At 35.2% G+C, this 15667-nt stretch overlaps 1 protein-coding gene across 3 annotated transcripts; it reads right to left on the bottom strand.

Annotated features, from left to right (window-relative positions):
• Positions 1–702: 702 nt before the first annotated feature.
• Positions 703–14554, bottom strand: LOC129001152 (hexosaminidase D-like). Of its 3 annotated transcripts, none has more exons than XM_054428359.1 (12): positions 14489–14554; positions 13922–14009; positions 9780–9834; positions 7683–7883; positions 7149–7313; positions 6073–6238; positions 5164–5238; positions 4437–4629; positions 2344–2515; positions 1478–1581; positions 1295–1381; positions 703–980 (listed from the first exon to the last, which is right to left on the bottom strand). In XM_054428359.1, the coding sequence occupies exons 2-12, from the start codon at positions 13939–13941 to the stop codon at positions 797–799; spliced, it is 1422 nt and encodes a 473-aa protein (XP_054284334.1). In that variant the 5' UTR covers positions 13942–14009; positions 14489–14554; the 3' UTR covers positions 703–796. The 3 variants fall into 3 exon arrangements, with proteins under 3 accessions (XP_054284334.1, XP_054284336.1, XP_054284335.1); XM_054428361.1 differs by lacking the exon at positions 14489–14554 and adding an exon at positions 14335–14373; XM_054428360.1 differs by lacking the exon at positions 14489–14554 and adding an exon at positions 14288–14372.
• Positions 14555–15667: the final 1113 nt, after the last annotated feature.

The following is a 15667-nucleotide window of genomic DNA, read 5'->3' on the forward strand; positions in this document are numbered from 1 at the left end:
GAAATCAGCCTGTGGGGCAGAGCCCTTAGGGAGTTCGTCCATATCAATACTTTTCGGCAAATCTACACACTCTGAGCTTAATTTTGATATGCCATATGCCTATATTTTTACTTGATAAATGACCTTAACCGTTTACATAAAATTTGATTGTATCACTTTAATAATATAATAGACGTTACAAAAACGCCCATAAAATACAGATGCTGCTATGATAGCTGGAGATGCATGTGATATTCTGGTGTTACAAGTTTTGAAAGTCCATTGTAGATTTGAAACCGATTCATAATGAAATAGCCATTGAACAGTGATAAGTTCTAATCGTATTGAAATAATAAATTTAACTTGGATTTGATATTTGAGCCTCAAAATTTGGATTTTGATTAATTGAAAATTTGACTGAGGTTACCAACCAAAACCAAGATTTATAAAAAAAAATAAGATTAGGTAAAACTAAAAATTCAACTTTGTGTATATTTATTTCCTAAGTAATCCTATTTTTGAGAGTAAAACTAGCAGAAATTTATTAGAAAAGAGACCACCTTTCTAGAAAGTACAGTAATTGGTACAGGTTCATTCAGGTCACTTTCTTTCATTATTAATTCATTAGGCTACTGTATATTCTGTATAAAAAGATTGAAAAACACAGCATTGATATGAACAAAGTTTTTTATTCTTATAATATCAACAACACATATTTCTGCAATATTTTACATGTTTACATAGTTGCCTGTATTAAACGACCCAGGCCAAGATGAAAGAGGATGTAATTATATAACCATGGTGATAACATTGGTTACTATGAGACTGATAGACAGCCTGCTTTTACTAGTTGATCCTTGGCACTTTCTTTCAGCTGTTGAAGCCTTCTAGTGAGAGGCGTTACTAGAGTTCCGACCCATTCTTCTATAGTTTTGTTGTAATATACTTCTGTAAGATGTTCCTGCAGATACCTTTCTAACGAGGACCATTCTTGAAGCAACCTGCACACGGGGTTCCTTTTAAATGTAGTATTAACGATACATCTCACAAAGAGGGTTAGACATTTTATTTTACTGTATATTTAATTGGAACCGTACCTCATGTCCAACACTTGATCGGCGCTTAAGGGTGATCGTTTACCATAATTTTATGACATCACTTCCCTTCCTGTTGAGTTTATGTTCTAACTTTATCTGAATTGATATTCATCATGAAATTTCATCATGAAATTTGTGACAATAAATTTCAGTTAACATTTTATTACCAGTCAAAGTGTAAGTAAAACAGATAGTAATCTTGATAGTGTTATACTTACTCATTGAAACTATTGTAGAGACTTGATATCTGCATAGGATTGGTGAAATTGTTGTCAATCTGCCAAGGATTGAGCCAAGTGTTGACCCTGTAAATTGTGTCAAGCATTTATTAAATTAACCAATGAACCTTTCACAGATACACATTTTTTTTAATTTTAAAGAAACTGAGCCAAATAACTTACTGATCACTATCGGTGATAAATGACTGCTTGGCTCGTAGGTTGGCTAACCATTCCACACCAACCGCCAACTTCCACCCAGGGTATGATAGTTCCTGGGCAATAACCTGAGGGAGGTAAAAAGTGCAAGTTATTACAAAATAAGGACAGAAGATAATCTGCAAACCAAGCTAGTATAGGTGTTTTAAACACAATGAAACAGGAAGTGAAACATTAAGGAAGTTAAACACGCTTTAATTTATATAATTGAGGAATTTTATGTTGCGAATCTCTTAAAGAAGAGGCATTCAAAAAGGAAATCAAAGCAATTCTGGTTACAGGTACATACTGAAATAAAAAAGATAACACCAAATTCATGATTATTCAATCTAATACTGCTTTGCCACTGACAACTAGGCTACAAGAAATGCATTTAGATGAAAAGAATTTTTTTTCATCCCAAGCGCTATTTAACGGAGAGGAGATAAAAATGCTTTTACAGGTAGCCAGCCTGTAGTGTGAGTCTCCTGAGCTTGTCAGACTACTCACTAAAAAACCTCCTCTATTCTGTTGGACACAGACCTGGGATTGTTTGTCACATTACTTCAGGTCCGATAGCAGAAGGGGTGACCGATAGTAGAAGATAGAAAATGGAGGATAAGAAAAAACAAAGAATTGAGAGAACCGATTAAGAATTGAGAGGCTCTTATTTTACGTGTTATGTCATTATGGTCCTTAATCCTAGATGGACTCTTATTATTCAGATAAGCAGCCATGCTACTCCATAAATAATCACAAAAATAAGTTTGGCTTTAATGTTTTTAATGAGCAATAATTATATAAAGTAACGGGAACCGAAAAGCAAACTGAGTTAGTTTTGGAACATTTACCTGTGGTTTTGGGTAAGGGTTCAACTGTATTTTCTCCGAATACCCGAGCTCTTTGCTGACAACACTTAACAGCGAGTCATCATACTTGCGGGACATCCAGGTGCGTAAACACAGAGCCAACGAGGGTAGTGAGGGAGGAAGCAGCTCGCACAGTGTTGCGTAGTGGTCGTACCTGCAGACATATGTGTAGTAACACATGGTACATTTGTACAATAATGATACATCGCACAAGTTGTTTGATTAGATCAGGGGTCTCCAAACTTTTTTACTCAAGGAGTCAAGGGCCACATTGAGAATTTTTGGAGGAAAGGCGGGCCGGGCCGGACCGTCAAATTTCAGTGTAGAAGGGTAGCCCCTCAAAATAACCAACAAAGAGGTAGTTTTCTAAATAAGAGCTCATTGATGAAGTGTTTAAATTTCTTGCTGATTTTTTTTGTTAGTCTTTAACCTTTTGACTAGCCCTAACTGTTCAGTAAACTTCCTTTATGTTTTTATGTTATGTATATTTCATAATCTTTGGCTCAATTAATTTCTTAAATGTTTTGCTTTCAAACATATGTTCATGAAATTAAATTATTTCCCTATTATTATATTGGTGACATATGTTGTATATGAATGTAAATAAAACAGTGTCTTGTTCTCCTATCTCAAAAGTGGGTTCATTTTTTCTCCCTTTCATAATCTTAATTTAATATTTCCATTTCTCTACATTTCTTATCCCTCTGGTCCTTCGATTTATTATCATTTCTATTCCCCTTTCTCAATAATTCCCTAATATTTAATTTCATTCTCTACAAATCAATCACTAACTAAAATTCTGTAGGCTTTTGCAAATGATACTGTGACCAAACAAAGTAATTGACCTACATGACATAATTATTTATGGGTATATAAACGGTGTTCCTCATACTTTATCATCATATCAGAAATCATATTAAACTGGATATCATCACAGAAATTTTACTGATACCGCAAGAGATGTTTGCAGTGCAGTCGCGGTCTTGGGAGACGATCGCGGTATTGCCGAGACCGCAAAAATGCTCGTGGTGTTGCCGCGATCGTGAATGACAATCGTGTTATCACTGAGTCTCCAATATTCACTGTCGGGTTGCCGCGATTGCGAATGAGAATCATACCAAGATTGCAACATTTACTTGCGGGTGTTGCCGCTACAATGAGTGCATGACGACCATGGTATTGCCAAAATCGCAAAATATGATTGCGAATGACGATCAAGTTATTACTGAGACAGCAAACAATACTCACGAGTGTGGCTGCGATCGCGACTGACGATCACATTATTACCGAGATTGCGACCTCCTCCTCAGACATTTTTGGTGTGGCAGAGATCTGGCTTCAACCTGACACTCCCTCAGACAACTACAAAATACCAGGATACAGTTTGTTGCGCCACCACATTTCTGGCTTATTTGGGGAGGAGGAAGCCGGTGGGGGCATTGCTTTACACATCAGGGAAGGAATTATGTATGACCAACATATTTTTCCAGACAACCTTCCACCTGGTATAGAAACACTTTCTGTTGTCATAAGGCTGAAAAGTCAGAGACTGGGTCTGTGTGTGGTATACGGGCCTCCAAATGTACGATACACTAACCTTGCTTCTTTGTTTCACTCCCTATTTGTTGACTTAGCAGTTGAAGTTGGCTCTGTGATCTGTCTAGGTGACACAAACGTTGATCTTACCGAGACTGAGACATTTACTTACAGGTGTTGCCACCACTTTGACTATCATCAATTTATAACAATTATATAAAATTAATTATTTCCCGGTAAGCCTTCGTGGGCTGCATCCGGCCCCCGGGCCGTAGGTTGGAGACCCCTGGATTAGATGATAGCTTTTTTACTGACTACCAGCTGTTTCTTCAGCCAGGATCATTAATTGAAAGCCTGATGATCAAGGACAGCTGGGTCCAGTTTTAAACACTAAGAAAGCTACCCTATTCTCAGGATCAAACTGGTGACTTTCTGATTGAGAAACTAACACTATATAAACTTGTTAAGGTTCTAGCGCGCCAGATTTACGAGAGTCTATTAAAACCTGTTATAGAAATGAAAGAAGGCATATTAGTTACCTTGACCAGCCAGTCAGTACGATGCCGCAGATCTGGAACCTCCCCTCCACCTGTGCGGCCGTCGCCAGCCATTTTTGATGGTTGGAGATGTGTTGTGAGACGACAGGCAGCATTTGACAACTACCAGTCGCTCCCTTGTAGGCCGAGGCGAACCAAACACGACCAAACACCAAACTGTACTTGGCCCACATGTCTACAGAAAAATTATATTTGTGGGGATTTAATATAAATTGCATGTAGTGAGAAATCAGAAAATAAACTAAACTGAAAATGGTGATTATAGTCGTGGACTGGGTATCTCTGGACCAGGAAAACGAGACCTACCTGCCTTGGCTAATGTGGGGTGGCCCGCCCGGCCGACCCTAATTAATGTCGCTTGGCTGCGCTCAACAAAAATTAGGTCTCCTTTTCCTGGTCCAGAGATACCCAGTACACGACAATAGTGATCTTTTTTACGAGAAAAAGGTTTCCAACATTTAAACAATATTAATAAAAACAATACTTTCTCTATACTGTATATATACTATGTATATGGGAGGAAGTAAAAATCACATCTTACTACAAATTTTAACAACTTTGAGGTTGGTATAACTTGGCTGCTGAGGCAACAAAAGGTGCAATGAAATTTACCAAACATGACATTGGCCAAAAACTTTGCCAAGACCATGAACGAAAAATACTCTCCGTTTACATACCTTCATGTAAATAAATATTCATAGATAATTACCCTCATTCAATGAAAACGTGTGTGCAGCCTGGTAATGCCAAACAACGATTTCAACCAGCTCTCCGATCTTGAATTCTGGAAATACAATTTACACCTTTGTAATGAAATCAACAAGTATAGAGATATAAGTTTTTAATTTCCATTTCATCACAATGGAAAATCATTCTTTGAGATAAAACGTAAAACTTGGGCTACACTCATAAAACCGCAAAGCTAATAAAAGAGTTGGTCCAAAAGTGGTATCCAAATGGAATATCCTTTAAAACAAACTACATCGGTTAGGTTAGGTTCTTAAAGTAATGTCAAAAAAGCTACAGTAGTAAGATTCATAGTATTATTGTTGCAATAAAAATACCCACAAAATCCCCCCTAAAAAGGCCAGTCAACGGAATGTGAGTTGTTAAATAAACGAGTCACATCATTTATCTAATATGAGTAGTCCCAAGTTAAGGTGACTCCCGCCGGTCACATCGTTAAAGCTAGGCCTAGGCATGCGTGTTGTCGTGTTTTTAAATGTTTAAATGTATGTAAATTATTTGTGAACTTTGACGACCTTCGGAAGAAGTGATAATGTCCTTGGAAAACCTGAAGATGGCTCCGTTATGAGCCGAAACTAGTTGTTTCACAACCACTTGGGATTGTCGACATTACAGGTATTTAAACCACTTTAATTAAGGTGTCTCTACCAAGCGGGAACGAGCTGATTTAGTGGTAGAGCATGAGACCACAACAGAAATGAGAGAGCAAGGTTGTCTTTGAGGTCCCAGCTTCAAATCCCACAAATTACCAATGGATTTGATCTAAGTGATAATACAGAAGCTCTAGGTCTAGCTTGAAGTAATGTGTGGCTCTGCGCTATAGCCTAGATAGAATCCTAGGATCTGAAGGTTGGGCAAAAAACCTACCTACCAAGCAGCAGATCCGGATCCATCTGTCGCATCATGTCGTCCCACATGAGTAGTTGCAAGTGAGGGTGTCGCTGTCGCACATGTTGCAAGACATTTGTCAAGTGTGTCAAGAACAGACGATGCTTGTCGTGAGAAGCGCAGCGAGAGCAGGCTCCCATGTGCCAGACCTACTCTGAGAAAGATGTGAACAGTAGGTAATATTTTGATACAGTTTGTTCTAAAGTGTAAAATTATGAGAATAAATGGATGAAAATAGAAAAAAATGTCACCGCTGGTTTAATTAATTATACCCAGGCTCAGGTACAAACACGTTGAGATAAAATTGTGGGCATGACGTAAGCTTGTAAACAGAATGAGTGAAAAGTAAAAAAAGAGAAGGAGTAAACAAATGACAGAATGTCTTAAAAAGGAAGAGTACACCATAGAACACACTGAGATTTTGTGGGTTTTATGTGCTTCACATAAAATATTATTTTGATATTTTTAGCAACCACCAGAAAGAAGGAGTTTGTAAAGGTAGGAAAAGTATTTAGCCGAACTGCTCCCGGGTAATAACCGTCAAGAATGCATGAAGTACCACAGAATCTTATTCTAAAGTGAGTTTTGTTCAAGGAAAGGCTACAGACCAGGATTTAGATTTGTAAAATAAAGCATGCTTAGGGGTGCAACTATCTTTGTCCACACTAGAAAAAGTTGCCTATTGGACAAAATATTTTGTATTTTTGCACTTTCTGAGATTTCTATTGCCTAACGATACTTTTTCTAAGGTCGGCTAGCTGCTATCCCATTATTCTACAAATTAAAACCTAAGATAAGTATAAAAAGAATACATAGGTAACCATAATTAAAGCCCTAAAATGGGATGAGTTATAAATTTTGCCATTTAATTGACAAGAAGAAAGCAAGGTGCAAGAAATCCGTTCATAACAAACAAAACACTTTTTGATTGGTTTTTAGCTTCTTTTAGTTTTTATATATCACGATAACTTAGGAATCACAAAACCACAAGCTTAATGGTCATCTAGAGAACAATTAGTTACACTTTTCATCAGTTGTTAATTCATCACATAACGTTACCTCATCGGCTCCAATGTGGAAGAGTGTAACACCCTCCGATGCATCCATCACCTGGTTCAACATCTCGCTGACGAGTGGTAGAGATTCTGGGTGTCTAGGACACAGAGACGCTGGGTATTGTGGTATTTCACGTAACTCTGCAAACTGACGATGCTTCAGAACAAACTGTAACAGGACCAATACAAAGTTAACAATCTGTTGAACAATTTTCAAGGAAAACCTCCTGCAATGACTCCGCCACGTGTTGTCACATTGTCCGATCGACAAGACTACGATAATAATGACCGCATGTGTGTAAATATTTTTGTAGCATAGAGTATATTGTTAGTGGTACAGTAAGAAGATAACTTAAGAAGACCACTGAAGATACCACACAAGCTGGCAAAATGCATAGGGTGACACTTAAACAGCTTAAACCTACTCAAGAACTACATCCTACAATAACAAAGGTAAGTTAATCTAATCTTTATTTTTAGTTATTTAGTATCTTTTCAACTTTTTTTCAAAAGTTGGCAATAGATAGGCGGAACTAACCTCAAAATGTCCGAAGGTCTGTATCAATGGTACCACAGTCAGGTTGTTTGCTGCAGCTAGGCTATGGATTCTCCCTATCTCGGCCAAAGTGTAGCACGCAGAGGGAGATTGGAGAACTTCCAACCGTCCCAAGTATGGAAATGTGTCTTCCCATTCTATCAGTAGACCCGTAGCTCCCCATTCTCGCAATACCGGGAACAACTAGATAAATTTGAAAACGGTATTAGCAACTTGACACATGCTTTGTCCCATTAGTAGGCATTAAAATTGAATATCTTTTTACTTTTATATGGAAATCACATAATGGGTAACCAGAAGGGTTAACAATGGGTTATGGGGGAAACCATAATAATTGCAATAACAGTTTAAAGCGTAATTTGACAGGATTGCAAATAGTTAAAAGCAGGCCTATACCTGCTACAAACTACATTTTAACCAACGTTGTTCAAATTTTTGTTGTGAAAATCTGTTTTGTTATTTTAGGAAGTATTTATAAAGATATCACAAAAAAATCAAAATTTAAAAAATGATAAAACCCCTAAAGATGGATTAGTAGCCACAAAAAAAAATGTGTAATCTGAAGCTCTATACACATACACACACATACATCACTTCGAAAACCACTTTTTTGGGTTTAGGTGGCCCAACACTCAAACTCCAAAATAAAAAAATAAAACAATATTATCTCAACATATCCTACTATGTTAGAAAAGGTGGAGAAAGTGAAATTTAAAATTGAATTGGAACTACACAAGAATAATAGTTTGAACAAAACAATGTTATGATTATAAATGGCTTGGCTATATCATTGACTCTTCATATAGTACTGAAGTAGACTTCCCATCTAGATAGACTCGAGGATCTCAACGTATAGGGGCGTAAGCGCCATTTTTAGCGAAATTGAGTTAGTACCATTTTTGGGAACCTTGTAACATACTACTAAATAACCTCTAGAAGTTTTGTCATGAATTATAAAATATTTATCGAGTTATATGCAAAAAAGCAAAGGGCATGTCACCAAAGTGCCATCTTCTGTCACAGAAAAAGGGCGTAAATGCCAGTGTCATGGTAAAGGGGCGAATGTTACACGGTGTCATGGAAAAGAGGCGTAAGTTTGTGTCATGGTATAGGGGCTTAAGTCCGTTTTGTTTGATAGCTCTCTTTAATTTTGTGATGATACAAATCAAAGATTTTTTTATTGTGTATTTTGTATTGTTTTTTTGTGATTTTTTAAATAATTACAATTTAAAATTAAATGAAAGTAAAACCAAATGTGTCACATTCAAAACAAAAGAAAACAAAAACAATACCAATCCTAATATTGAAGTAAATAACCAACCAATTGAAATAACAGAAGCTGTAAGTTTTTTTGGCCTGACATTGGACAGCAACTTGTCTTGGGACAAACATTGTAAACTTGTTATAAATCAAATAAATTCCGGTCTTTGTGCGATTAGAAAAATGTCAAAACTATGCAGTATTGAAGTTTTAAAAATGATTTATTTTTCCCATATATCTTATGGCATATTATGTGTATATGAAGCCACCTCAAATTCGAATCTAGACAAAATTTTGAAAATATAGAAGCAATCAATCAGAGCTATGTTAAAAATGAACAAAGATGATTCTGCAAAAGATCACTTTAAACGTTTAAGGATCCTCACTGTTTATGGTTTAAATATGTTCTTGAATGTATTATGTTAGTCAAAAACAACAATTTCAATCCACCAATTAAAGAAAATAATCATAACTACAATACACGTAACAAAAATAACTTTGTACAGTAATTGGAAAAATAAATTAGAGCTCTTCAAAAAAAAGACTGTCAATGCAGGACATGATTTTTTTTAATTTATTCCTTTGAAAATTAAAATAGAACAAAAACCCAACATTTTTAAAAAACGTCTCAATTAAGGAATATTAATGGACCTGTCCTTGTAGGCCTAATCTTTAGACGAATTGAAAATGGCTTTATCATAGTTTTAAGCATTAGTTTTAACTTATTTGACACTATTCATGTACAACCATGAATAAAGATACTTGACTATGACTATATAAAATAATAGTCATTAATTTATTTACTATATATTGACATACCTTTTCCAAATAGTCAATTTTCAATGGAGAGCCTTTAAGATCCAGATGAATCAGTCTGGAAATAATAATTTTAATTAAAGAAAGAATAAAAATTGGCTAGTGAGTTTTATAACTGCTCAGTCACCTCCTGAATCTAAACATTAAGAAAATACAAGAAACCTTGTCTGCCCTGGCCCAGCAAACACAGAATAGAAATTTCTATTCTGTTTCCGTTGACCCTGTCTCTACTTACCAATCTTACAGAACTTCCCACCTGAATGAAATTGTGTTTTTTCTTAAATGGTCTTGATCAAAATAAATGTGTTTAACATTATTGAACCCAACATTTGAAAATCTTATTTTTGACAAGTAAGTAGTAAATTATCTTGTAAATTATTCCAATATTTGCTTGGGAAAATTACAAAAATAGGTAATACTGAATAGGTTATACTACTTATTGCATTTTTTTAAACTTATCTACCAAAATTAAGTTAGGCTGTTTTAATTGTTTAATTGTTACCTTTGGCAGTTTTGGGGGAAAAAAACTATTTCACCCTGAAAGCATTTGAACATTGCGAAAAACACTAGAAATCAATGATTTTTGGGGCTTAAACATTTTCTTTTAGCGAATTTCCCTATTGGGAAAATGGGAAGTAGCTATTACCATAGGTCTCATGGTAAGACCTAGGCCCAGGACCGATTTACTCTTTCATTTTGATGTCCCCAGAGGCCAAAAATACCATTTGTTCAAATTTTTATATATGTATATTTATTTAATAAGCGAAATAATAAAAACCATAGTACTCTGAAATAAACTTTCAGGGTCCTCTGGTTTTTGTTATTTTGCTTATTAATTGAAAAAGTAGCCCTAAAAAGTGAACAGAACTATTAAAAAATGTATATATTTATATATATGAGTGTCCATCCAGACAATAACTTTGAGTAATTTTTGTCCGATTTTGATAAAATTTGTTTTGAAGTTGTAACGCGGGATTAATTTAAATGAGTTCGCGAACCAGCATGATCGGACTATGGGAACGGGGTTTAACCGGGGGTTTTATGGGGTAAAAATGGGGTTTTCTAATTTTTTACCCTTAAGGCCTTAAAACACAAAATTTATCAATTTTTCTCCAGACCTTTTTAAAGAGCTTAAAAAAACAAATAATTTATTATATCAAAGTGTTTTTTTACGGTGATTGGTTAGGGAGAAAATTCAAAAATTGTTAATTTAAAATTCCCATATGTTATTCTTATGGAGAATATTGTAAAATGTTGTTTGGTTTGCTTATATATTTTGATCAAACTTGGCGGATTTATTTATTTCGTACTAAGCTATCGATATATTAATAAAAAAAATACACTTTATTAGTTTCGCTGTAGCAGCTAACCTAGGTACTCGTTAAACATAGTAAATTTAATAAATTAATTGAAAATCAATCCAGGCAAATGGAAATTCGCTTAGTAGGCAGGTTTTCTGCAGCGGGGGCATTTTTTCTTTTTATGTGTTTTTTTTCATTATTTAGTGCATTTCAAACACTTTATCGGCAAATGCTGTTTTGACCCAGAAAACCAGGTTTGAAAAATAAAAAAAATACAGCAGAAAGCCAAAAATGACCCATTTTTGGGTATACCAAATTAAATATAATCCAACATAACTCAATCCTAATCCAACCTAAGCTAACCTAACCTAACCCAACCCAACCTAATTCATGCTTAGGTTAGCAAAGTGCCAACAATTACCGATTTAGGGTAAACCAAGGCTAGGTTACGTTAAGGGATAAGGATAAGTTAGATTAGTATTAAGTTATTGACACATTTACTGGTCAAATGTGATTTTTAATGCTTTTCTCTATCTTAAATTGTGTTTTTCGGGGTGAAATAAGGTGTAAGGTGTTTGCTGAAAAAGTGGATGAGGAAGAATGTGTTAAAAATGGCCTAAATAATGAGAACAATACCATTTAGGCCTACTTAAGGAAAAACAAGTTTTTCAAGCACCTTAAATCGCTGATTTCTAGAATTTTAAATTTTAAATTGCAATTTTCAGGGTGAAATAGGTGTATCCCCCAAGAGTGCCAAAGGTAAAAAGTGCTTAAAATATCCTAATTTTGGTAGATAAGGAAAAAAATTTAAATTTAACGTAAGTAGTATAAGTTCAGTATTACCCAAAAGGATTTTACACCGAAAAACTAAGGATTTTCTCTTCAACTTATAGCTTCCTAACTTGACTCTTACATTTTACATTGGTGTTAAATACACTTAGGATTGAAATTTGTATAACCTTTCTCAGGATTGAACTAGCAGTCTTTAGACTTTATAACTACTCAGCTAACCAGCTAAGTGGCGGTGGCATGCAACTCAAATTAATTTTGGGCTCTGTTAGACCGGTTTTGAATGATATAAGTATAGAAGTTCGGTACAAGATGCTTAGTATTAAGTTATGGTCTACTTAAAACATTGATTTAAAATTTACTATCAACTTGGAGTTTAAGGCATATTGGCCTTACAATTGCCTAGTACTAACAAGACTAGCCTACAAGATCAGACTGTGTGATACCCTTACAGTATCCTTGGCAAAAACCCTAATAAAAAGCAATTTAATGCCTATCAAGCCCTATGCCTTACTTAAAATATAGGCTATCTTTAAAAATAAAGCTCATCCTACACTCATCTCCATTCATACTTGGCTTAAAATACCTACATTCGTATGGCCGCCATTTCACAATAAAGTTTCACAATAAGGAATTATCAAGTACCGGTACTTAAAAGTACGATTTAAGTAGCAAGTCAAAAGCAAAATATATAAGTTATATTTGTTTTTCATATTTCATTACTCAGTTGCGAATCATTAGTGTTAGCATGTATTCATAAAGCATGACCAAATAGCAAGATGTAAAACTTACAGCATGTTAATAGTATTAATAAATCCACAAATTTTTATGCATGTAATTGATTGTACAAATGGTGATTTTGCCGTAAACAAATAAATAAATAAAACCTGCACATGACTTCTATAGGCAATAGACCAGCTGCTTTAAATGATAAAATTCTTCAAGACAGAAAACAAAATGAACTGAGTTTTTAATCCACTGTATCTGGTATATGACTTTGGTGGTGATAACTAGATAGTTAACTTATTCTTGCCACATGCAGGAAGGCAGGAGTAAAATAAGGCGGGTTACACACCGGTATTGCAGACATAATGTTGCTGATATTTCGATGTCGCTAGCATGATGTCAGCGCCACACAATGAGATATACAAACCATGGAAGAGGCATGTGCTAGCGACAAGTGAAGGAATCAATTATTCATTAGTTTAATTCATGATGAACTACAGGCAGTAGTTACCTGTAGCGTTAAATCTTTTGAAGCGACTTCCCACCATGTCTTTTCCTGTTCATTACGATTGCTGTAATAATAATAACTCTTCAAATTATAGTTATACAGCACTGGCAATTCTCCTACTACTGCAATTAACTCTTAATTCATCGGGAAATGGCATTTTTCACAATCACACTCGTTTGCTATGACACAAGACACGACTCACCACTCACCTCGAACAAAACAAAACAGATAGTACCGCAGCAGCAGCAGCGCCAAAACAACTATAAACATGTTCTGCCCATGTGTGGTCCCAAGAGACAAGAGACATGTCTGTCCAAACACCAACAGGTTGGTTCGCTAGAGACACGTGCTAGTGACATGAGTCGCTGGCAACGTGTCCGTGACACTGGTGTGTATAGTTACATCAGGCTCCATAAGTTAACATCGGTTGGTTTTCGAGTGGCATGTCGCTAGCACGTCAAATATCAGTGACATTATGTCTGCGAGACCGGTGTGTAACCAGAGTCAAAGCTTTGCAGCCTCAGACAGTCCTCTGAACCTATATTACCAGACCAGACCTCTTCAGTCTTCCTATTGCATGTTGTAAGATATGACTGATGAAAAATCGAAGAACCATTCCTAAAAACTGAAATTTCTGACAATGACAGCAAGGAGTCAACACACACCGCTAACTTATTCTTCAACCATCAAATGTGATAGGCCTTCTCAAAAAAATCCTAATTCTCAGTGTCTGTGCCTAAAGTTAGTAGTCTAAAAATTAAAATATCTTTAATGGTTTTACTATATGGTATACCTATTTTGATGTTATAGCATAGGCCTACCTGGACTCAGAAGATGCCATCAAGAATATTGTTTTTAGATCAAATTGCAGTTTGTGTACTAACTCATTGATATTCAGCTAACAGATATCTAAAAAGACAGAATAGTTTGTTAACATTGCATCGCTTACAGTATCCTTAGCAAAAACAAAACCCTAATGAAAAGTAAGTTTTGCCTTGTAAATATGCCTTACTTAACATCCTATCTTTAAAAAATAAAATGTTATTTATTAGTTTCAGGACGAATGTGTATTGCATAGGTTTTCTAAAACCCATAGTCATAACTCATATTATGAGTTTCGATTTTACAGACCTTAATTCTGTGAAAAATTATAGACTATATAAAAGGAAATTAGCTTAGTAAGTTACAAAACTGATTCCCTGTCATTGAAATGTAATGGACTTTAAAACTCAACATTCTTAAATACCGGTAACGTTAAAACACCGGATCTTTATTATCCTTTATATTTATATTCTTTACATATTTAATTAATATCTTTATATTCCTTTATCCTCTGTTTTTATTAAGTGAACCAAACAGAAACAATAAACAAACCAGTTTTATCCTACCGTTGTTGTAAAGTAGGGTTATGTTATTGACGTTATTGTTTTATGTCGTCTGTCCCACTAGCCCACGCCACGCCCACTAGGTCTGGTCTAGCTCAGTCAGTCAGTTGCACCTTACTTGACGTCCTACACTCATTCGAATGAAAATATCGATCGATATATCGATTAATCGATTGCTTCATTCGATATATCGTTTGGTTAGTTAGGTAAGGTTAACCTAACCTAACTAACCAAACGATATATCGAATGAAACAATCGAATGAAAATATCAAATCGAAAAAAACAATCAAATGAGTGTTGTAGGACGTCAAGTAAAGTGCAGCCAGTCAGTGCTCTCGCTCTCCTCTCGCCTCCTCTCTTGCTCCCTTGCACGCTCTCTGTTCTGTTCTGTTCTTTTTCTTCTCGTGACTGAACACTGACAGACGAGGACTGGGAATGAGGAGAGGAGCGAGGGCGAGGATACCCGCGACTTTTGTGGTTATTTAAAACTAGACTTGAGGACCCATGAAAAAAAACTGTTTTTACACAAAAGATGTGGTGTACAGGGATATCTATTCTGGCACATAAATAGTATATTTCTTATAGTTTGTTTAAATATTAGAATAATTTGTTTTATATTATTGAGCTTTACTAGGGACTTATGTCCCTACAAGCCACTACTGTTAACTAAGTGTCTGGTTCATAAAAAAGAGTTTCCTAACAAGACTTGACAACAAATTGTTTGTAATAGTTGAATTATTGATTTGCCTTACGTCATATTTTACTCAATTATCATGTAGTTTTGGTTACAGTTCGGTGTGATGAAATAAATGTTTAAAAGTAGCCTAGTGATTATTCACAGTGAAACCCGTTACATTATCATATTATCATATCATTTACAATATGTATCAAAATTCCTATGTAGTGTTTTCTGTAGTTTGTGTCGTTGCATTGTGTATGCACACGTATTTTGTTGAGTTTGATAATTGAAAAATGTAGCTTCATTTAAAGATTTATTTTACAATACATAATCGATTGATAAAAAATGTGTAATGTTGATGATGACTTATTTAACACTCTAATTATTAATAATAACATATGATATACTAGCTGTTGTACCCGTGCTTTGCAACGGGAAGAGGACACAAAATAGAAATATATTTTAATCTTTACATCTGTTGCATATAATAGTTATACATCCGC

The sequence above is a fragment of the Macrosteles quadrilineatus genome, unplaced genomic scaffold (genome assembly GCF_028750875.1).
Source record: "Macrosteles quadrilineatus isolate MER2022 unplaced genomic scaffold, UCM_ALF_1.0 Scaffold_8__2_contigs__length_117827958, whole genome shotgun sequence".
NCBI lineage: Eukaryota > Metazoa > Arthropoda > Insecta > Hemiptera > Cicadellidae > Macrosteles > Macrosteles quadrilineatus.

Coding starts and splice junctions, on each gene's coding strand:
- LOC129001152 (XM_054428359.1), bottom strand. CDS start 13,941: ATGGCATCTTCTGAGTCCAG. Junction 7,314..7,682: donor AGACCTTCGGACATTTTGAG/GTTAGTTCCGCC, acceptor GTCCTGTTACAG/TTTGTTCTGAAGCATCGTCA. Junction 1,582..2,343: donor ACCCTTACCCAAAACCACAG/GTAAATGTTCCA, acceptor TACCTCCCTCAG/GTTATTGCCCAGGAACTATC.